At 33.3% G+C, this 25,581-nt stretch overlaps 1 protein-coding gene across 7 annotated transcripts in view; it reads left to right on the top strand.

The window, feature by feature from the left end:
- LOC137645794 (trichohyalin-like) overlaps positions 1–25,581 on the top strand; it is a 996,644-nt gene that overhangs the window by 519,053 nt on the left and 452,010 nt on the right. For all 7 annotated transcript variants that reach the window (XM_068378737.1, XM_068378740.1, XM_068378739.1 and 4 more), the window contains exons 11-12: positions 2,828–2,944; positions 13,677–13,783. In XM_068378737.1, coding sequence (XP_068234838.1) covers positions 2,828–2,944; positions 13,677–13,783 — 224 coding nt within the window. The remainder of the gene's footprint in view (positions 1–2,827; positions 2,945–13,676; positions 13,784–25,581) is intronic.

Raw genomic sequence — 25,581 nt, forward strand, 5'->3', positions numbered from 1 at the left:
AAAATTGGAACCAGCATTTCAAAAACTTGGGTGCAAAGCTTTCAGGCAGGGTAATTAGAACAATTTGGTAAAATTGGCTGGCTTTAGATACGAGAGTCAGATAACTGGCAGAGTCGAAAGGAATATTTGAAATAAAATTTGTCGTTATTAAATGTAAGGCTAAAAAAATTTTGGCCCGTAAGTAGATTAGCTGAGAATAATATTGTCAAACCTCTTGTCATTTGTTGTCTATGAATATGAAATTAAACGGTGATGTAGACAGTAAAGGATGGGATGAACAGTGTGCTTGATGTATCTTAATATTAGCCATTCCTAATGTGTTACCTTCGATTTAAAGCTTGTGTGGCGCAACACTTGAAGAACATATCTAATGCGGAAAGAAAGATTGGTGTTATTTGCGCCTCTTCAGCTATCAATAGTGATGATATAATGCTGCCACTCGCTTCAAATCCTGTTGTTGGAATATGATTGTCGTATAAGCATTTATTTTCGACATTAGTAAACATCATTTAAACCATCATAGGCAGGGATTTTTTGGGAGGGAGGAGAATTGTTCATAAGTTATATTTTATCAAATAACTTTTGATTTCACTCCAAGTGCCAGTCCCTGTAGAAGTAATGTGCGCTTATAGTTTAGTAGTGTCAGGATTCATATTTCGGGGAGGATCCCATATTGTAAAGTGGTGGATCATGATCCCTAAGTGCTGATATTACTGATTTTCAAAAGGATAAGGAGGCTACAATGTTATTTTAAAGTTCCTTTTATACTTTTGTGACATATTTTAATTTATTTCACTGATTTTTTGTGATTACGTAAATCTATTTACTGTATTAATAATTTACATTAATTTTAATTTTTTCTTATGAATATCAAGAATTTAGACTTTCAAACGTGATCCCTTTCTTTACCTTCAATGCATCCCGGTCATCTCTTTTAGACATACTCTTACGAACCTAGTGTGAAAAATTTTCTTATTCCAGATTTGAGAAGTTTTTATCTCTATTCTGAATGTTTTACTTTGTGATTGTCAGCATTTTCAGAAACGTTACAAACTTGATTTAGTGACCTGAGATGATTTCCTGGGTGAAAATTCTGACTCGAGGTGAAATTGTTTGTTGATGGAAGGGATGCGTCATTTTAGAGCATTTGCTTCTTGGAAAGATTGTTCAGTTCGAAAGAATTTTCTTTCCCTTTCTATTTCTTAGCAATTTTTCCCTCATTCATCTTTTTGATAGATGATATCAATTCGGTTACATTATCATATAGATTTTATATTTGTCCCAAAGATGTTCACCCACAGGGAAAATGAAGGTTTTTTTCTGTTCTTTGATTCCGGGACAATGTGTTACGGATTAGATCTTTTCATTACATTTTATTTTATTTTTTGTTCTATTTATATCCTCGTATCTGTCAACCGAATGTATGCATTAAATGATATCGGAATTTACTTATGTTGAAGTTATCAAATGTATTTTTTTTAACCCTGTAAACATTTAAAGAATAATGGTATAGAAAAAAAAAGTAAAACAGCATTCAATGTCTTTTTCACGTTCCTTATTTTATTGCACTTTTACTGAAATTTCTTCGTTTTAAAAATGTAGTACTCGATCTTTTCATTGCTTTATGAAGTGAACTTACACTTGCCAGGGGAATATTTAGCATAGCTTCTCAGAAAATGTTACTTAGTTCTCTATTTCTCGTTTACCGTAATACAATTTTGAAATTTAAGAAATCTTTTAGATGTAAACAAGTGCATTTGATTCTATGAAAACACCCGTCTCTCTCTCTCTCTCTCTCTCTCTCTCTCTCTCTCAAATGTAAACAAGTCGTGAAATTGATTCTATGAAAACACCCGTCTCTCTCTCTCTCTCTCTCTCTCTCTCTCTCTCTCTTGAATCTTCAATTTCATGCTGGTCTGGGAGAATCTTCCAGTCTGCCTCATTGGCAATTTGTTTGACCAATTTATTGGTTAATACCTGAAAATTGGCATTGCAATAATTATAGAACTGAGGAAACCTGACAAGAACATGTTCTAAAATTAGTAAAAGACGATTCTAAAATAGGTGAGAATTGATTCGAAAAAAAATGTAACGACCAAATTCGGCAAATTGCAAAAACAAATTTGAGGAGTTGGAAGAAGTGATTAATCGTGTGAAGGAATCCAGTTTACTCAACACACAAAAAAATACCTTTTGATTTTTAAGCTATCTTCTGCGAGAACTCGGTCTCTGCCCATCTCTCTGCTTCTTGGAAACGGTTTTTAATATTGATACACCGCTGAAATTTATGGTGCTCTCTCTCTCTCTCTCTCTCTCTCTCTCTCTCTCTCTCTCTCTCTACAGATATTTACATCAATTTTATATGCATATGATGTTTACAACGATTTTATGGACATATATAATTTAATTTTGTACAGTTTCGATGATGATGTTTTACATCTTCAATAATTAACATGGTGTTTTATATTTTCCATATGTGTTTTAAGTAAGTATTATTTGATAATATTCTTTGGTTGAAATTTAGATACATCAACATTTTATACATAATGTATATAGATGTATGTATATATATATATATATATATATACATTTATATATATATATATATATATATATAAATATATATATTTATATATATATATAAGTATATATATATATATATATATACATATATATAAATGCATATATATGTACATACAGTATATATATATATATATATATACATATATATATACATAAATATATACATAAATATATATATATATATATATATATATACATATATATAAATATATTTTATACTTGTTTAATTTACCCTATTTTACAGATGGAAAGGATGAAAGAAAGTTATAAAAGGTCTGAAAATGATATCAAGAAAGAGCTTGCCATGGCCCAGAAGGGTGAGGATGAAGCCAAGAGACTAAATGAAGAATTCAAGAAGAGGGTGAGTTCAGTTGCTAAGGAATTTCTCGGAAGACATTCTTGAGAACACATTTCTTTGGATGGTAGAGACATGCCCATTATACTTTCTTGATTACCTTTCTTTGTGTTTCAGGCGTATGTTGAGTTCGTTCAAACTTAACGTATAATACTGAAGTGAAGGTTGATAAAATCTTCATTAGAAGGCCATCTAAATATCTGTTTGTATGAGAAAGTATGAATCACCGTTATGTATATCATTATAGTGATTATGACAATTGTTAATACAACCAATTGTTCTACTGTTGTGTTTGTGGCTCTGCTGTGCTTTACCTACAATGGCTTCATGTTATTAGTGTGATGTTTTGTATCTTATGCGATGTCGCCAATTTCTTAGTGGAAGTAGAGAAGTCATTATTGTAATTTTTTACTTGATCTCTTTGTAGCAGACTACACTATAGATTCGGTGCAGGTGGCACGCTTGATGACGCTCGACTCTGACTTCTGACTGCATGTAAACAACAATAAACAATGAGCGATCGAACATGAACAAAAACGAATCAGTATTATTGTATATGACTAATCTTATTAGTGGATATAAACTATTAATTAAAATTGTACTCTTCTTCGAGTAGTTTATACATAATTCAATCCTGAGGTATATATGTAACATTGCTTAAAATCACATACATAATTAAAGTTGTACATGTAGAGAGGCAATGATGTTGCTCTCGATATGTGTAGCGCTTTGTGTTACATAAGCTATACACAAAACTTACGATTCCTTATAAGTGACGACATAACAATCTCCTCGCCCTTTACTTGACATTGTACAAAACTTTATAAATCTAATCTTTCAGGATGCTTCCCTCTATTCACCCTATTGAGAAGTATTACTAGTATCAGTCTGAATTGGTGTAAGAACGGAATCTAAATTTCCATTTGGTGGTTGAACATCTTGGTGAACAATTGGCTCATTTGGTATAACTAATTCTGGAAATATTTTATCTTGAGCATTTATATGATCTACTTGATTAATGATTAATGGATGTCATTGACAAACATGACATTTTACAATATTTCCACCAACTTGTGCATCATAATGTATGCTTCCTATCTCTCTAACGATCTCTCCTGGTACCCATTTCTCTAAGGCATTGTATGATCTTACCATAACATGAGATGAAGGGAAAAAGTCTTGCCTTGGAAGATTTCTCACTTGTTATTAATCTTTCTGTTCTAATTGAGTTTCAAATCTAGATTATTCCTAATCCTCCTCCCCATCAACAAATTTGACTGTGTCACATGTGTAGAGCTATCCATAGTTGTTCTTTAACAAAATGGGAACTTTGATACATGAGGAAATAGATGACCTGAATTTGCTTTACTACACTTCTTGTTATGATGAAACGTTTCAATAAATCTTTCTGCTTCGCCATTTGTAGATAGATGATATGTTGCAGAACTCTTCATAAACTCTTGTGAGGTGAACTGTGGACCATTATCTGTTACAATCCCTTCTGGCAGACCGTGTGTTGCAAAAATTAACATCAGCACCCTTATAGTTGTATTTGATGTTGCCGTCTGCATAGCAGTTACTTCTGGCCACTTACTGTATGCGTCAACTACAATCGAGAATAAACAACCTAAATATGAACCTGCCAGGTATCTATGGCAATCGTTGCCATGGATACCCGGGCAACTCCCATGGGTGGATTTTTAACCAATACTACAATATCTCTGTCTACACCTGGTTACCATACAAAAGTCCTTGCTGTTGACTTTGACTTGATTATACCTTGATGATCAGCCCGTATTTCAGATAAAACCTTATTCATAAGTGAAATATTAATAACTGCTCTTGAATCTCTCATAATCCAACGTTTGTTAAACTCAATTCCTTCCAAATTACTTTATATAATTTACAACCTTCCTCGTTTGCGCATGTGTTTCCTCTTGTGATCAAAGTCTAACAATTTTGCAAGTCATATGTCTTTCTTTGAATGTTAAGCAATATTCTTTGGTGTAATTAGTAAGTCATATGCTCATACAAAAAGCATACTGTCATCATGATATTCTAGAGCATTGTCTACTGGTAATCTAGATAAAGCATCTGCGTTACACATCTTTGATGTTGGTTTATACTCAATGTCATAAGCGGCTAAGCTAATAGTCCAACGGTGCAGTCTTGCCGATGCTAACATGCAGTATGTAAACTTGCTATCAAATCCAATATTGTCAATAAAGGTTTATGGTCTGTAACTAATGTGAGCTTCTTTCTACCATAAAGATACATAAGAAGTTTCTTCACTCAGTATAATAATGCTAAACCTTCCTTTTATAATTTCAATACTCTGGAAGCGAATGCCATCTGTTTTTCTGTGGCGTCTGGCATTACATGTGCCAGCATTGCTCCTAAACCTGTCTGATGCTTCACATAACAATATACCTTGTAAATCAATTTGATAATGTACTAGGAATGTAGATGATGTTATTTCCTCTTTGATTCTTTCAAGAGATCTCTGACAATCGTTTGTCCACATTTCCTCTGTATCCTCATTAAGTAAAGCATGTAATTGCTTTGCAATTGTAGAGAAATTCTGAATGAAATTTGCTATAAAATTGTAATCCATTAACATTTTCTGGTACCCTTGTTAACTGTTCTAAATTTATTCTTATGAATATCCTTTCCATTAATGACAAAACCTAAAAATACCACTGAATCAACTTGTAAGATACACTTGCTACTATTTACTTTGGTATTATGTTCCTTTAACTTCTTTAGAACTGCCCATATTCTCTCTTTATGTTTTCTTTCATCTTTACCATAAAGTAAAAAATTGCTTTCTAGCTACTCAATACAAACCTAAAGATGTATATACTGTACATAATTTTTGTGAATTTTTATCCATGGGAAGCTGTTGAAATGCCTGTTGAAGATCCAGTTTTGAAAATACATTATATCCAGTATATCGGGAGATAGTTTCGAGCATGTCTTCAGGATTTGACATTGAATATTGTTCTATCTAAAACTGTGGATTTAGTGTTACCTCGTAATATCCACATAATCTAACCTGGCCATTATCTTTAACAATAGGCACTAATACTTTAGCGGCTGTAGCCTAATCTGAATATGTAACTTCCTCCCGTGAACCTTGCTTTTCTAATCTCCTGATTTATGTTTCAACTATACTTTTCAATGCACATGGCATTGTTCTTGGGTAAAAAGTCCATAGGAGTACCATTTGGTGTCAGCACTAAAATAGGCTTTGTATTTTTACTCTACCTAATTTTTCTTGAAAAAAAACTTCCTTGAACTCTGGTAAAATATTATCCACAGAAATTTAATTCTTGTATTCATTTTATGGGCATATAACTTTCGAAATACTTTTTCAATCTAATTTAGAATACTGTAACCAACCAAGACATAGTAAGGTCTGTTCCTTACCTTTTACAACAATCAATGCCCTTTTGTCTCACTACAGTTCTTTATGCTGTACTTCTACTAGTGATGTACCTATTACCTTAATGGAAAAGCAATTATAGCCCTTTAAAAGTGTGTTTATACCTTCTATGAACAAATTACGAATGTTTTTGTGTTTTCTCCGACACAATTGATACATTAGCTGCTGCGTAAACATGCATTTCAATTTGTTTAGCATGTATCATAACTTCTACCATTTATATGTTTGTTTTCATTTTTGTTGACATAATTTATGGCCTATACTCTTATCAACTGCCGCATTTATTTTCTTTGTATATTGTTTAGGATAACTATACAAATTTGGAAAGTGCCCCTCTTTCTACATTTACGGTATGTCTGCCATGTTTCAGATACAAAATTATCATTTTACCACACCTACAACATTTCCCCTTTTCGCGTTCTTTTTGTGTTTAGGTATAATTCCAATGCTTATGAAGATAGGGGTTAGGCAGTTTTTCATAACTATACTTTGGCATGTTCCTTTTTTGATTCTCATAGTCAATGAACTTTGATCCTACATGACTTATTTGAGAATTTTCCATTCTATTGTTTATATAATTGGTAAAATACTAGAACATCGTGGAACTACATTTCCAATAGAAAAAAAAACTTTCCCTGAAGTAAATAGTGCTCTTTCAATGAATTTGACCATTTCCCGCTTCTCGGCGGACATAGGTAGAAACCAGGGAATTTGGGTGGGCGAAAACAGGAAAAAACATGATTGTTTATTACTTTAAAGATCTGTAAAATACTACAAATTCTAACATAACAGTTGTTCGTAGGTCGAAGACCTAACCAGGTGGTAAGGCTCCCGGACACACCTTCCCAGGTCACAAACCTGCACAAGTCACAAACCTAGCTTGGAGGCAAGTGCCTAAGACACACCCCTTCCCAGGTCAGAAACATCCCCATGTCACAGACCTAACCAAGGGCAAGCCCCCAGAACCCCCTTCGAAGGTCACAAACCTTCCCAGGTCAGAGACCTGCCGATGTCAAGAAATAGAGCACCCTTTTCAGGAAACAAACTCTAAAAGAAAAACACAAATAATTTCTTAGCAATCTTTACAGTCCAATTGCCATAAAAGATTTGCTGGTCATCCCTAAAAGATAACACGGAATCACACATACAAACAAGAACATTTATGTGTGGTTTGTAAAATGTAAACAAAAGAGTTAAGCAAATATCTCAGAGGAATCATCATCATATCCTCTTACACCTATTGCTGCAAAGGGCCTCGGTTAGATTTCGCCAGTTGTCTCTATCTCGAGCTTTTATTTCAATACTTCTCCTCTCATCATCTCCCATTTTCAGCCATGTAGGCGTGAGTCTTGTAACTCTTCTAGTACCTTGTGGAGCTTAGCTACATTTGGTGCACCAAGTTCTATTAGGGAGTGCAAAGAGCATGCCCAAACCATCTCCATCTACCACTCACCATGATCTCTTCCACATAACTCGAGTAATCTCTCTTATAGTTTCATTTCTAATCCTTTCCTGTCATTTAACTCCATACAACGACTCATGTCCATACAATAACACAAATCTCACTAAACTGATATATAGTCTGATTTTATATGTAATTTCAGGCAATTTTATATCAAAATTTTACTTAACCTACCCATTGTCTGTTTTGATTTTTATAATCTTTCCCTAAACTCCAAGTCTAATAACCTTGTATTGATCATAGTTCCCAAATACTTAAATGATTCTACCACATTAATCCTTTCTCCTTCCAATGATGTTTCATCTTCCATTGCATATTCTGTTCTCATTATATCTGTCTTTCTTCTATTCATCTTCTGCCTAACTTCGTGTGATATTTCATGCATTCTGATAAGAAAGCATTTTAAATCCTGTGGTGTTCTACTAATAAGGACAGCCTCATCATCATACTCCATTCCTTCTCCACCGTCTTCAACTATTCTACGCATTAAAAGAATCCATGAGGAGGATAAACAACATAGGCGTCAATACATTCCCTTAGAGTTTTCAACTGTTGACTGGAAATTCATTTGATAGGATTCTACTAACATTAACTTGCTACGCTCATAAACAAACTTAATCAAATTTACATATTTAAAAGGAATTCCATAATAACGCAGAACTCTCCACCCAATTGGCCGGTGCTCGCTATTGTACCAACCGTGTGTCACACGATCATACATAGTAACGACATTTCATGTTGCGTATATATTATGCTTGTATCTTCGCTTTCCCCTCGCACTGATAAGGACCTAAAATAAAAGGTGTTTTTCTCACCGTTAACTATTAACCGGTGTGATGTCAGTTGAACATGAAATTGCCTGTTATGTCTTTTATGCACTTTTTGACTGGAGTCTATGTATATATAAACGAATGTTCTGTGATAAAGTTACTCAGGTGCTTTCATCCTGCCTTTGAGTCACAGCCTTCTCTCGGCCCGTCACACTATCAAAGGCTTTTTCATAATCCACAAATGTCATCAAAATCAGATTTCTATATTCTAAACATTGCTGTTCCACATGTCTTAAAATTAAAATTTTATCAGTATAACTTATACTATTTCTAAATCCTGCTTGTACATTTCTCGTCTTTTCATCAATCTTTCTCTCTAGTCTCTCTGAAATAAGCATGCTATATGTTTTGATGACAACTGAAGTAAGTATGATGCCTCTGTAATTGTTGCAGTTAGTCAGGTCTCCATTTATGTCATTTTCACCATGGCTCCTAGCTCCCATTCATCAGGTTTTGCCTCTTCATGAAACATTCTACAAAATAATCTTGTAAGTATTCTGGGAGTCACTTCCTTTTCACCAACTATCATCTCTGCAGTTATTCTAGCGTATCCAGGGGCTTCCCATTCGTATCACCTATTCATGGCCTCAATACAGTGTTCCGTTTAATGTTGTCTATCTTCATCCTCTGTTGATATAACAGATCCATCCTTCTTTTTATGGGTATATGTATCTTCTTTGCGCCCATAGAGATTTCATTAATAATTCTAAGAACGATTCTTACACCACAGCCACGCCCTGAATTCATAGCTTTGTCACCCTCATCTGCTTTCCTGTCTAAATACTCTCTCCAGTAATCCCTGGCTTTTCTTTTGGTTTCACTATTGATTCTGAAATACTTAACTTGCTCTTCCTTGTAATTATCATTACTTCCTTGAAAACTCTAAACAATCAATTTCTGCCTTTGTCTCCTTTTTATAGTATTCCAAGTATCATTTAGTATCCATGGCTTTTTACTTGTAACAGCATATCCCAAAACTTCACTACCAACTTACTGATTTAAGTCCTTAATATCACACCATTCTTCATTAATTGTCTGCACTTCGTCTCTGAAAATCTCTAAGACTTCCACCGAGTCCTACTTTTCATTGCAAATATTTCTCTGTGCTCATCTTCCAGAAGCTTGGTTGTATCAAACCTAGGTATTTTATCGACACTTCTGTTGGTGTTTTCAGTTTTAATTTCGGTGTGGCAATGAAGAGCTGTTGATCGCTACTAATATCTGCACCTCTATAGCTTCTTAAAACATTTCTCAGAGTCCTCCTCTCTTTATTAATGGCTATGTGATCGATTTGAGTTTTGTAATTGCCACATAGTGAAGTCCATGTACATATGTGGATGTCCTTGTGCTGGAAAATATGACCCTCAATAACAAGATAGTTTGTGAAACAGAATTTTATGAAATGTGCTCCATTTTCATTCACAACTTTGCAAAAACGCTCAGCACCCATCACATTCTCAATACCCTGATTATTCCTTCCAACCTTAGCATTAAAGATACCAATTACAATTCTCATATCTCTCTCTCTTTAGGATCTCACCTATTCTACTCGGCAGAGCTTCAAAGTATTTATCTTTACTTCTTCATTGGAAACATTTGTTAGTACATTGCATACTACAATACTCATATGGCACTGCTTGGATTTAAACTTTGCAAGTAACACTCTCCTATTTACAACTCTCCACTCAGTTAAAGCCTTTTCTGATTTTGGTGTCGTCATCATTACTACCCTTTCTCTTCTAACGCCATCTGTCCTTCCTGAATTGGTATATAAATTGCCTTGGTCTAAGGTTTCCTTACCAATCCCCTTACAACAGATTTCACTTAGGGCCAAGATATCTAAACTATGTTTCATAAATACATTCTCTACTTGCTGTAATTTCCAATCTGATTCATGGTTATAACATTTCAATTACCAATTTTCAATTTTGCTTTAGTAATTATAAACCGAGAGATTCTTAGCACCACGCTACGCCTGGGACTGGGGGCCATTCTGTCATTTTCACTTTCCATAGACTGACTAAATCCATAGGGGATTCATTGACTAAATTCATCAAAGGCTAGCCTTGTGATGTGCAGTGCCTATCTAACTAAGGCAAGTGACCCATGCTGGTCCTCACTAAATCCAGGAAGATCACCAGGCATCTAGAGTAAAGGCCCAAGGGACATCTTGTCGATCACCTCAAACCCAATCCATCACCCTGCTCAGTGACTTCTTCAAGATTGAGGAGGTGCCTTTCCTCCGCACCCAAAGTTCTCGTTACTTCTCCAGGTTGCTCATCCGTTTATGAAACTGTTGGCAAAATATGGAAAGCTATATATTGCCTAGCTTAGTATAGAAATAAGATTCTAATATATTGTGTATTTTTTCGTGGATTTATTATGCCCCACAGAAAAGGATATATAGAGAAGGAAACGTTAGTCTTACCATCATTTATCGATTCGCCTGTAAATTTACCCCACCCCTAATACCCAGTTCCCACTTGGTGGTCCCCATTACCGTAGTACAAATTAGGGTATATCTTATTTACTGTTATATGCGATGGAAATAATTGTAATTTTATGAAACTATTCTTTTATTAGTAAAGCTTTTTCCCCGTTTTTCTTTAATATTACCATATAATTACCTATGATGCTACTTTGCCTATTTGATGTTTATAAATCTTGGTCTATAATTGGTACCTTCTCTAATATTAGATCATTGTCTTGCAGAAGCTTTCTTCTTAGCTCCTGTGATGCACAATGGGTTATTACTTGGTCAATTATGATATTCTTTTATTCCAAAATATCATATGTAGTAGCTAAATTCTTTAGTATAGTCACTAATGCATTAAACTTTTATCTGACCTTTTATATACTTGCACTATAAATTGGTATCGTTAAGAAAATTTATTGACCTGTGGAGTAAAATTTATGTTAGAGCCTAAATTGTGACTTCACGTGTCATTCAATGGCTGTAAGGTAATAAAAACTTCACGAACTTCTCGACCTGCATCATGCAGTATCGATGCTTTCTTTTGCGCATCCTTTACATTACCTAATGCTTCCAAGTAAATCTTAGGATCAACCCAATTATTCCAACTTGTAGCAACATATTTTTGATCTGCAATTGGGCTGAATTGATCAGGGTGTTCAATATCTAGCACCATTGTGAAAAAAATTCCTACCTAAATTAGGCTAGGGTACTGAATTTGGATGTTAATGTCTCCTAAACTAGGCTAAATGAATTCTGATATCAACTCTCTCGAATTAGGTTACGTCATGTCTGTTTTGTTATGCACTTTGTCTCTTAGTACACAAAATTCCTACCTTAAAACCCTTTTACCAGTAAAACTTTACAGCCTACCTGTGACATTACATCCATGACTGTATAATGACTTAGTCCTTATTTGGATTTGATCGGTTGAGAAGAGATTTCTTGAAAACTGTGAATGAATCTGCAACTCAATTATTATTACTATTATTATTATTGTTATTATTATTATTATTATTATTATTATTATTATTATTATTATTATTATTATTGTTAATTGCTAAGCTACAACCCTAATTGGAAAAGCAGGATGCTATAAGCCCAGGGGCCCCAACAGGGAAAATAGCTCATTGAGGAAAGGAAACAAGGGAAAATAAAATATTTTAAGAAAAGTAACGTTAAAATAGATATTTCATATAAACTTTAAATAATTTAACAAAGCAATGGGAAGAGAAATTAGATAGAATAGCGTGCCTAAGAGTACCCTCGAGCAAGAGAACTCTAACCCAAGACAGTGGAAGACCATGGTACAGAGGCTATGGTACTACCCAAGACTAAGAGAACAATGGTTTGATTTTGGAGTGTCCTTCTCCTAGAAGAGCTGCTTACCATAGCTAAAGAGTCCCTTCTACCCTGACCAAGAGAAAAGTAGCCACTGGCCAATTACAGTGCAGTAGTGAACCCCTTGGGTGAAGAAGAATTGTTTGGTAATCTCAGTGTTGTCAGGTGTATGAGAACAGAGGAGAAATTGTAAAGAATAGGCCAGATTATTCGGTGTATGAGTAAGCAAAGGGAAAGTGAACCGTAACCAGAAAGAAGGATCCAATGTAGTACTGTCTGGCCTGTCAAAGGACTCCATAACCCTCTAGTGGTAGTTTCTCAACGGGTGGCTGGTGCTCTGGCCAACCTGCTTGTTCGTTTAGCGTACACTCTCTTCTTCTCACCCATTCCTGCATTTTCGATTCATCTTCTTGTCGTTTCTTGGTTTTACTGTTGATAGTGTAGCGACTAAAGGTATGGTGACTGCTGTGCCTACCTGCAATGACATTATATTATTAGTGTGATGTTTTGTAAACCATCCTCGTCGCCACTTTGTTGTACTGCTGTAACAGTACCATAGCAAATTTCAGGGTTCCTATTTACAAAGTACTTTCAGTTTCAAACACCAAAAATCGGGGCATGTAAAACAAGGTATTTTGATAACTTTCAGTGGTTTTAAGCTTCACTTATTTTCTTTTGCCATATAAGTTAGTAACAGCAACACTTAAAGTTTATTCCTTTTATGAATATAAATTTGAATTAAATATATTGGTATAATGGATAACACCCAGTAAGTTAGTTAATCATATGTACATTATTCATATTCATATCATTAAAAATTTAAATTTATTGAGTGATTTTATTTTTATGAGGAATTTCAAGTTTCAATGACGGAAACTCAATATTCCATTATTTCTGTGAAGCTTAAAATCATCTGCCTCTACTTTAAATATGATTCATAATTCATGAACAATAAAAGTAGAATTTACTTTCCCTTCCCTTAATATAATAGGGCTAAGTTTTCTGGGTATTTCGAATAACGACAATAATGAGGCCATGAATTTATAATGTTAATTCCTTTAGTTTTCATGAATTAGGTATTTTGAATTTAATATTTACAGCATTTCCATAAAATATCCGAGAGAATTGTAGCAATTCTCGTTGCGTTTTGGTTGTTACAGTAATTTTTAATGATAGAATCTTTGCAGGTACGTACACTCAGGCAAGCAGAAGCCGACGCCAACCACAGAATCAAGGACTTGGAAGATCTCATCGGGGAAATGAGGAAGCATGGAGACTCCGCTGCTCTATCAAGGTTAGTTTTTTGTCACGGTTTACCTGGAGGATGCGTGAACAGTTTCTGAAGAAATGTACATTTCGAAAAATGATAAATAGGCAGTTGATCATCAAAACGATAGAAATAAGCCTTTACACATATAATGAAAGCATTTACCAACTCATATATATATACTATATATATGTATATATATATATATATATATGTATATATATATATATGCGCGTGTGTGTTATATGGATATATATATATATATATATGTATATATATATATATATATACACGTGTGTGTTATATGTATATATATACATATATATAAATATATATATACATATATATATATGTATGAATATAATATATATATATATATATATTTATATAAACAGTATATATATACATATATATATATATATATATATACATATATTTATATAAACAGTATACACACACACACACATATATATATATATATATGCTGTATATATGTAGATATATATATATATATATACACACACACACACACATATATATATATATATATACGCTAATGTATACTATATGTACAAAATGACTAATAAATATTTTGATAAATAAGTATGACTACTGTGAATACTCCCTATACCCCCTCCCGATTGATGTGGAGAGCTGAGGGTTACTTGAAAGATATATATATATATATATATACACTTTACTTGCTTTACTTTAAAGGGTGTTTTTTTACCTATATATATATATATATATATATGGACACACACACCTTACACACTTTACTTTATGGGTTATTTCCCTGGTCCTACCACACAGGGAAACCCTATTCACTACAGGAATTTACAGGATCTGTTTATCATATACATTCTTAAGTATTCTGATTTAAAATCCACATTATCGAAGCATTTTAAAAGCAAGAAAGTCTTCAGTTCCTTCTCAAAAGCCTTTATATCTTCAGTATTTGGGATGTCTATTGGGGACATGTTATCTTTTCTTGGGGCTGTATATTTGAAAGCTTTAGAATCTACAATAGAGGTACATCTTGATTCCAATAAATTGAGGCTATCTCTAACACTTCTTGTGTCGACACGATTTAGTGGCTGCATGTGTAAGAATTTCCAGTAGATATTTTGGCTCTCCAGTTCCGATAACTTGAATTGTCATTGTATATATATTAAACTCTATTTTGGCTTTAATCGGGAGTCATTGTTATCAAAGTAGTATACACAATACTTTCTTGGGATGAGACACCTTTTATTAGTCTCACTTCTCTGTTTATTATGATTTGTAATTCCTTAAGGTGCACTTTGTGTAGATTGTAATAGATGGAGTAACAGTCATTCTTGGTAATATTGCAGTTAATCACAAATCTCTTTACAGAATATCCATCGAGATACTTCTTTACAAAAGCAATGTTTCTTGGGTGATATTGGGCGATTCCTTTTGCTATACATGATTTATTTTTGCAATGAGAGACAAATTTCAGCCAAGAGGTACATATAAGTCACGAACTCTACTAGATATGGGGACCAGGTTTTTTTAGTATTTATTTTGATGTCACCCAAATAGTTGAATTTTTTCTTTCCTATTACTATAAACTCAGTTTGATTTTTAATTCAATTTTAGTTACTTGATTGTCATCTATTCCCTAACAATAGTAAGAATGTGGTTTAAAGATTCAGGAGTATCATCAATATCATTTATGGAGAAAAAAAATTTGTATCATCTTCAAATAGTTTAAACTTCACTCCATGTGTCTGTAATACTTTTGATAGACCTATAATATAGATACAAAATAAGATTGAGCATAGTACATTTTCATTGGGTACCCTTCCGCTTGATAGTTCATATGAAGTGTGAGTTTCCAATTCGTGCATAATAGTTTCTGGCAACCAAGCCCTCTTTGAAATACTAAAAAAGCTTGATTTTTAATGCCAGTGGATCGTAAATCATTTCGATGCAGCTCTTGCACAACCGTATCGAAAGCAGCACTAAGATCGAGTAATGTCAAGATACCACATTTGTTCTCATCCATCGTTTCTTGCATAGCATATAGCTGAATCCTTAGAATCTATTCGTCTGTATGCTGAATGGTTTTCTGAGAATTCTTCGATTCATTCTAAACGACTAACTAGTTGTTCAAGAATTACACATTCTAACACTTTTGAAATGAACGTTAGATTAGAAATAGGTCTGTATGATAAGTGCTGATAATCTAGAGTACTTTTCAGAACTGGTGTAATGATAACCACTTCGCATATTTAGGAAGCTTACACTCCTCTATAACTTCTTCCTCTCTGCTGCTGCTTTCCTTGATTTTTTCTTATAGCATTCACTGTTTTCTTCCTTTATAGATAATTATATTGGCACTTTACGGTATTCCACCCATGTACTTTTAGTTTTTAACCGACTCCACTTTCTGTTATTACGTCTTTCTCCTTCTTTTCTCTAGACTCCCCATCGAACCTAGGAGGTCTATCTGTAACAGTTATTAGTTTACATCAATGAACTCATGTTATCATATTCCGTTTTATTCACCCTATTTTGAACAATACAATTATAAGGTAATCAGCGCATGTAAAGCCTTACAAAAAATGGTTGTCATGACCGTGGGGAATATTGATACCATAATTTACTTTCTCTGTAACTTCAGCAATGAATACACGGCGAGAAAAAATTGATTTATTTCTAAAGCTTATTTTCTTTAGCACTGCGTGTTTCTGTAACGGTAATCTAAAAATCATAAGCGGGTACATTGGAGGTATAGTGCACTTCTCTTCCTAATAATATCTGATACAATATCATTTAATCCATCACTTAAAACTAGGTCCAATGTTTTTAGTCAAAGTTGTTGCAATCAATGTTATTAAACAATTGTTATGATTCCAAAAACTTACTAAAGGCTGGAGCATTAGGATATGATGCGTTATCCACACAATGATTGAAATATCCACAGTACTAATTTCATTATTGCAATATCAGTCATGTCAACGAGGAAATTCTGAACTTCTCCAAAATATGTTTGAATTTGTTCTCGGCGGATAGAAAACTATTGCGATAGATATATTTTATATATATATATATATATATATATATATTTTTTTTATGAAAAGTCGATTTCCAAAAATTTAATTCAATGTGTCTTTTTTCTAATTTGAGCCCTTTTATTGCCAACAGATTGTATTTTTACGTATAAGCCGCAATTTATGTCCTTAGTATTTATGATCCTTATTTTCTGAGTGTCTCATCAATTCCAAATCTAAAACTTTGCACTTTCTTTTAATTCACTATATGATCACTTTATCACTTTAACATTTGGGCGTTACTTTCCTTGGTGTCACATTTCCCTTTTCATTATCTACAAACTTTATCATTAGTCTTGAACTTACATTTTTTTCTTTTTAAATATCCATAACTTTGAGTGTGGAAGTAGGTGATCGAGTGGTACTAAGCACATATGGTATACGTGCCCCATAGCAACATAACTTTGTTGCCATCTATATATATATATATAAATATATGTATGTATATATATATATATATATATGTATGTATATATATATATATATATATATGTAATAGCAAGGTGGCATTATATGATTTGGATGACACCCCATCGTTCTTCATGTGTATAGTCCTTTTATTTACTGTCTTTAAATGTTGCTTACAAATCCCTGAAACGTTTTATTTGTTGGCTAATTTATGGCATATGTAAAATAGACATTTTTTTACCAATACTTTATTTCATGGCTTTCTTTTAAACTTTAAGTACATAAATCAAAACAATTGCAAACTCAGTAGACTCGATCAGGAATATAGTCACAGTCGATTCTTGGTTACTTTTGTAATATCATTGTTCCACCCATATTGTTGTTCTTACTATTCTGTTTGCTTTATGTAAGAGACTGAACCTTCTTTTGTATTGTAGTTTAAGGTAAAAGTTGACTTGCGTTGACCTGGATAGGTTAGTGATACTTAATGACCAGCCATCAACCAGCAACACGATGTTTATGAACTTTGGCAGTTTATCACGAGAATAAACTTCAGTTAGCGCTCTGAATAATGGAAAGACAAGAGCTCCCGCTCATGAATATGTGAAATATATTACTTTAATAACAGAACAACTCGTGTTTATGTTTGTATTCGTTGATTAACACTTTCTATCTGCTTTTTCATTGACATTATCTTTTATTGTTGTTATCTTTTCATCCAATACTACTAATTTCTTAGTCATGTAGAGCTCTGTGTTTGATTCATATGAATGATTTGAGAAATACACGTACACAAACACCGGTACAGGAGCACAGACGCACATGCACACGCATGCAAACACACGCACGCTCGCACACAAAAGCACATAAACACGCACACACACATATATATACATCTATATATATATATATATATACACGCACACAAACACACACACGCATATATATATATATATATGTGTGTGTGTGTGTGTGTGTGTGTGTATCTATCTGTGTTTGTTATCTCTCGTATTTTAAGACTTAAATTAAGGAAAACCCCATGCACTAGATACTTCAAAGCGTCATAGACTTTATATGCTAATGTAGAAAGCAAATGAGGTGAGCAGTATTTCTACTGTACCCTTAAATGTTACTCATGATGTTGAACAAAGTCACAAACTCCCTGGATGATTAATCTTCACCATTCTAATATTTCTGTTGTCATTAGACACTAAACTTTCCCTCTAAAACTTTTGAATTATACAAAAATTATTCTCAAACTTCCCCTCATTAATTTCTTCATCCTTTCAACCTTTTTTTTTTTTACCTAAACCCCACATGACGAGTATTATTATTATTGTTATTATTATTATTATTATTATTATTATTATTATTATTATTGTTGTTGTTGTTGTTGTTATTTACTAAGCAACAACCCTAGTTGGGAAAGCAGGATGGTATAAGCCAAAGGGCTCCAACAAGGAAAATAGTCCAATTTGGAAAAGAAATTAGGAAATAAGCAACAAGAGAATTTCAAGAGCAATAACAACATTAAAATAAATCTTTCATATATAAACTACAAAAACTTCAAAATAACAAGAGAAAGAAAATAAGATAGAATAGTGTGCCCGAATGTACCGTCAATCAAGCTATCTCTAATCCAAGACAGTGGTAGACCATGCTACAAAGGCTATGGCACCGCGCAACTTTAGAGAACAATGGTTTGATTTTGGAGTGTCCTTCTCCTAGAAGAGCTGCTTACCATAGCTAAAGAGTCTCTTTTACCCTTACCAAGAGGAAAGTAGCCACTGAACAATTACAGTGCAATAGTTAACTTCCTGAGAAGAAGAATTGTTTGATAATTTCAGGGTTGTCAAATGTATGAGGAAAGAGCAGAATGTGTAAAGAATAGGCTGGGCTATTCTGTGTATGTGTCGGCAAATATGAAATGACCCGTAACCAGAGAGTGGGAGACAATGAAACACAGTCTGGACAGTGAAAGGACCCAATAACTCTCTAGCGGGAGTAATTCCTCTTCAGAGGTTCCACGTTTTCTGATATGCGTCAAACATCCAAACTGCCTTAGAGATAAGTCGAGTTGGTTCTAAGGCCTTTTCATATATCTCGAACTTTACGTTCGGTGACAGGACTTTTCCTTCTCCAAACTTTAGCGGAGATTCTGATGTCCTCTATGATTCACCATGATAAATAAGTGAAAATATCATTGATTTTGCCCACAAGCACAGGGTAGTGAATTCTGGTCTGTGGAAGACCAATATACAGAGGTTGCACTTTAGCAACCAAAGGCTAAGACAAATATAAGCGGCAGGTAATTAATGTTCTTTATATTTACAGAACATTTAGTGTCGTTTGATAAAAAGTATAACAAATAAAAATTTCAAACTTTATCATCATTTTACAGGTATATATACTATTATTACATATTTTTCACGAATTGTACGATATTTTGCAAACAAATGCACATATGCAAAAGCATAAATACACACACACACATATATATTTATATATATATATATATATATACTGTATATATATATATATATATATGTATCTATGTAATATATATATATATATATATGCGCATATATAGACATACAAATATGCACAAATACTTTTATATAAGTATATATATATAATTTATATATATATATATATATATACATATATATATTATATATATATATATGCGCATATATAGACATACAAATATGCACAAATACTTTTATATAAGTATATATATATATATAATTTATGTATATATATATATATATATATATGCTTTTGCAGATGTGCATTTGTTTGTGCGGGTATGTGTGTATGCGTATATATATATATATATATATATAGATAGATAGATAGATATATATATATATATATATATGATTATTTGTCACTTACACACGTGACTTGATATATACGGTATAAATATCAACTACAATTACGATTTAATATCGAATTAAAAATTGGAAATATATATCCAGTATGATATTTTATGATAAATGCTTCTGGCTCGGTAAGTTTATTCCAAGTTCTGTACATACTCCTGTCGCATTCAAGATTATGATGTTGATATTTACATCTATCAAAGTCATGCGTGTTAGTGAAAACAGGAATGGGTACAAATACGTGAGACTGTACTTGTGGACAAGTACAAGTACTGAGAAAAAGTGTACGTACAAGTACTAGTACAGAAGATTTGTCCAAGTCCAATTACTTGGCAATGTACTTGAGTACAAATACAAATACATTTCACAAGATTTTCCATTGTTATATGTGATATCTTTTGATTTAAAATCGGTAGCAAATTTCTAATGAAAATTTCCATGCAAATATCTATTGGAAAGAAAATGTGATGTTATGCTGTAGCAATGTTTGTAAAGCTTGGATCACACTTGGCGATCAGAGGCGATATGGAAAAATCCCGAAAATTTGAATATCGCAGGCGCTTTCAGGCGATATTTCAGCATATATATTTTTCGGAACGCGGGACACCGCGGTACGCACGACTCATAATGTGGAGTAGGCGATCAGGGAAGGTGCACACTGCAGGCTTAGAGCAATAAGGGCAATACATGGGGAAGCATTTAATAATAATAATAATAATAATACACCGCTGTATATAAGATCCCATCATCCCCACCCAGCGGGCAAGTTGTGACATCTCAATTAGTTGGGCACTTTGCGGTAGTGATCTTTGCAATACGGGTCGCTGCATGCGTGATCCACGGAACTCCCACATATAAAAGTTTTCCACCATTCCACTAATGTATTTTATATAGGAAAAACAAAAGTTTGTTTCCTCCTAAATATATTACATTTGTTTCGATGTTCCGGCTTCGTATTTCATTTCGAATATGACAAAGTATTCTCTCTCTCTCTCTCTCTCCTCTCTCTCTCTCTCTCTCCTAGATTATAATGGCACTCCACTCTCTCTCTCTCTCTCTCTCTCTCTCTCTCTCTCTCTCTTTCTCTCTCTCTGTCAAGTCATAACTGCTTAAGAGCATTTGACCAACTATTTCTTATTTGTTTTCTATGTCGTCCATCTACTTCAATGAGCTCTCTCTCTCTCTCTCTCTCTCTCTCTCTCTCCCACTTTACATACCAGCACTGAACGCATGCATAGTGATGCATGTTGCCACATCTCCCATAGATATATCGCATATATAGTTTTGAAAGGCGATTAGGTTAGCAATAACGGTGTAAAAGAACAAGAATAATGCGATGCGTTATCTCCTTGCACTCATTGTATCGCAGATGCCCGATCATCATCGCACACTAGCCGAACAAATGGAGCCGGTTTCATTTTGACAGCTAGTGTTGCGATGGCGTGTAGCATCCCAGTATGTATTGCGCACCATGACGACGCTCATATCGGTCCGTAGGATTTGGCTCGAAACACACCCAGGATGAATGGGGATGTGTGGCGATATGCTCAAAATTTTGCTAAAATCAACATCTCACCGCATTGCCATTGCCCAACTGTGATCCCAGCATAAAGAGAAGCCTTCCAAATGGATATCCCTAAGTAGTTCTCTTAGTATAAGTAAGTGAACCTTAGCCCATCGGGCCTAAAAGAACAACTTATCTAAATTGGTCTCCCATAGGTGGGGTAATCGATTTTTTTCTAATTGAATTTTACAGTGTTATTTTTAACACTATAACACAAGTAAAAATACATATGATGCTGTTCAGAATAATTTAAACAAAATTATGTTGTTCAAAAATATTTTAAACAAAATTAAGTTGTTCAAAATACTTTAGACAAAATTATACTTTCAGAAAAGTTCTAAACAAAATTATATTTCTCTCTTTGATATGATTAGTGCCATTCCTCTTTTATCTGCTTGTTGGATTTATCATTGCACTTTGCAAACATAACAGACTCAAAATTCTTGTCAGTAAGACGTCATCTGTTCTGGTGAAAAAAATTTCCTGCAATATTGAAAATCCTTTCTATTGGGGCAGAAGAAGAAGGGACTGATAAGTACTTTTGTGCCATCTTAGCAAGTGTTGAAAAGGGTTCTCTTTGGTACTTCCAGTGTGCTAGCACATCTCTCTCTCTCTCCCTCTTCTGAAATACATGGCTGACTCAGGTATCTTTATATTCAATATTGATAGACTCCTGAATCTGTGGTACATCTGATGATTGTCGAACTGGGTTACCCATAAAACTGAACAGTTCTTTCCTATTTTGTTCAGTTGAACTAGGTACTAGTGTACCTTCTGTATGGTCTGTGACAGGATCCCTGCTTGCATGAGCTATAGTATCTTTGGCCATAAACTGGGCTGTGATTAAGACTGTATATTTACCTTTTCCTCTTCTTCGGACTACCAATCTAATTTAAATCTTGGATAAAAAATGGTTGTCATCTCATATATTTTACATTCTTCATATGCCTGGAGGCGTTCCTGTAATGACCTCTTCAACCCAAATAACAAACCATTGTTATACCTGGATTGTATTTTCTTTAAGTGAAACTTGACCCTCACACACATGGAATGACTAGGCTAGAGGGAACAGAGTTTTGTCTTTAGGCACAGTCAGTGGTCTCCTCAAATGCCTTATAAATTTTTTAGCATGTCACCAAGAACGTTTTGTTCATAAGCGCCAAGTTTGGTGCACCATCCAAACCTTTCTGGAGAATGATATACCACAATCACACTCCTTGTAGATTGCCTTGAATGTGCCAGAGGTATCCTCTGCTAACTTGAAGTGGCTCCATATGACCGATTCCATAGGTGATACCATAACGACACTAGCACTGCTATGAATGACGGCAACTGAAATACTAAACACTGTACAGTACATAACTAATCACGATGCTTGCAAATGCAGACAGGAAGAGAACAGGTTGTTGTAGGTTCATTCACGAATTGATTGGATGAAAATTGATATTCTGTTGATACACAGCAGGTGAAGTTAAATGATTTTAATTAAGCTTAATAGATCATTATTATTGACATAAATAATACATTATAACGAAAACTTCACGCATTATAGTCAAGTTATTGTCAGTAATAGTGTAGTTTTTGTTATACAATTACTAAGTATGTAATGTATTTTTTTTAAATACTTAAAAGTACTAGATTTTTTTTAAGTACTTGTTCCCCAATTACAATTATATGTCCAAGTACATTGAATCTTAAAATAATAAGTACAATTAAAAGTACTCAAAATTTTGTATTTAGGGCCAAGTCCAAGTATAAGTACTTGCACTTGGACCCATGTCTAATGACGAATCATCATCATCGATAACTACTTGTTACAAAGCTATCATGATGTATTGTGGATGCTAAGTATAGATTCCTGAATTCGACAGGAATATACTTTATACAGTGGACTTGGATAGAATTTTCAGTGGATATATATACCACTGATTAAGTTCGATATTATATCCCATTTGGTGGAAGATATATATATATATATATATATACTGTATATACATATTTATATCATATATATATATATATATACATATATACACATATATATATGCATGTACACACACGCACACATATATATACTGTATATATATATATATATATATGTATATATATATATATATATATGCATGTACACACACGCACACATACATATACTGTATATATATATATATATATATACACACACATGTCTGGTGACAAATAATCATCATAGATAACCACTTGATATAAAGCTATTAATAAGTTATCGTGGTGTATGGTGGAGTCTAAGTCTAGATTCCTGTATTCGACGGGAATATACTATGTACAATGAGCTTTCAGTGGATATACTGTATATACCCCAAATTGAATACAATATTAAATCCCACTTGTGGTAGATGTATATATATATACATATATACGTACATACATACATATATATATATATATATACGCATATATATATATATATATATATTTAAATATGTATATATGTGTATATATATATACATATATATATATATATATACTGTATATATATACTGTATATATATATATATATATATGTATACACGCACACACAGGCATATATATATATATATATATATGTATATATATACACATATGAATATATATACATATATACTTATATATATACACGCACACACACACACACCCACACACACATATATATATATATATATATATTATTCCCTTGCTTCAGAGGGGACGACATCGGACAGGTAAAGACTTTTCTATTTTTGAGCTAAAGCACTGATACAGAGACTTTGAACAAATATATAATTTATACAATATTTTTACTTCATTAAAACTGAAATTTTTGCTCATCTGAGAGAGCCTTTAACGGTGATTAATTTATCTTTGTTTAATTTCTATATATATTTAGATATTGTTTACCAAATAACTCGCCATAATTTTGGGTTTCTCAATTAGCTAATAAAATCTTAATAAATATTTTTGTTGCTGGAGATCAAATTCGAATACAATGGAAAAGATTTTTTCAGAGCTGAATTCACTTATGTAAACGACCCTGTCCTTGTTTTCTTTTATCTTTACCTTGTTCATTATTTTCTTATGGACTAGTGTGGACAGTGCTGCTGTTTCTGCTAAAAAGGCCTGAACTTATTATTATTTTATTTATTTATTTATTTTTTTTTTGTCGGGACGGGCCACAATGTTATTAGAAATATGGTAGATTATTGGTAAATTTTCTTAATATCTGTGGAAATGATAGCACATTTATGGGTATATGTCTTTCATTATTGTTTGATTTTTATCTTTTCAAAAAAACGTACAGACAATTTCTGGAATACATGTGTGTTGCAAAAGTTGAATATTTCAAGGAAAGTAATATTCAGTTACTTGATTCCTTTTCCCTCGCTTGTAATTTTTTTTTTCTTTTTTAGCATCATCCTCTTTATGGTGTGTTTGCTTAACCACAAAGCAAAAGCACTGTTTATGTTTCCGAGAAAGCGAGAGCAATTTTTTGTTTCTCCAACTTGTTTTTTTCTGCACTAGCCAGGAAAGATTATCATACCATCCTGGGAGGACTTTGAGTTCAAGTTTATTCTTTTGTCCTATTGTCTACATGTTTATATCTATTTTTCATACAATGTATGCCTTGCGTCCTGCCTTTATGTGTCATTTTTACGTTTTACTTCAGACTGGGTTCAAAATCCACTTGATTTTGGATGCTTATTACTGACATTTTTGTGATTTTGCTTTCACAGACCGGCAATTGTTGATTTTCTTGTTATTTTTTAACGCATTTGACTTTTTTTTTATTGCTGAATATGCTTTATACAACAGTAAACTAATGATACATCGGACATCGAACCAAAGAGAGGAACATTTTCATACTCATAGCATAGTTGTTCAACGATGGCCAATTCG

The sequence above is a fragment of the Palaemon carinicauda genome, chromosome 8 (assembly GCF_036898095.1).
Source record: "Palaemon carinicauda isolate YSFRI2023 chromosome 8, ASM3689809v2, whole genome shotgun sequence".
Classification (NCBI taxonomy): domain Eukaryota; kingdom Metazoa; phylum Arthropoda; class Malacostraca; order Decapoda; family Palaemonidae; genus Palaemon; species Palaemon carinicauda.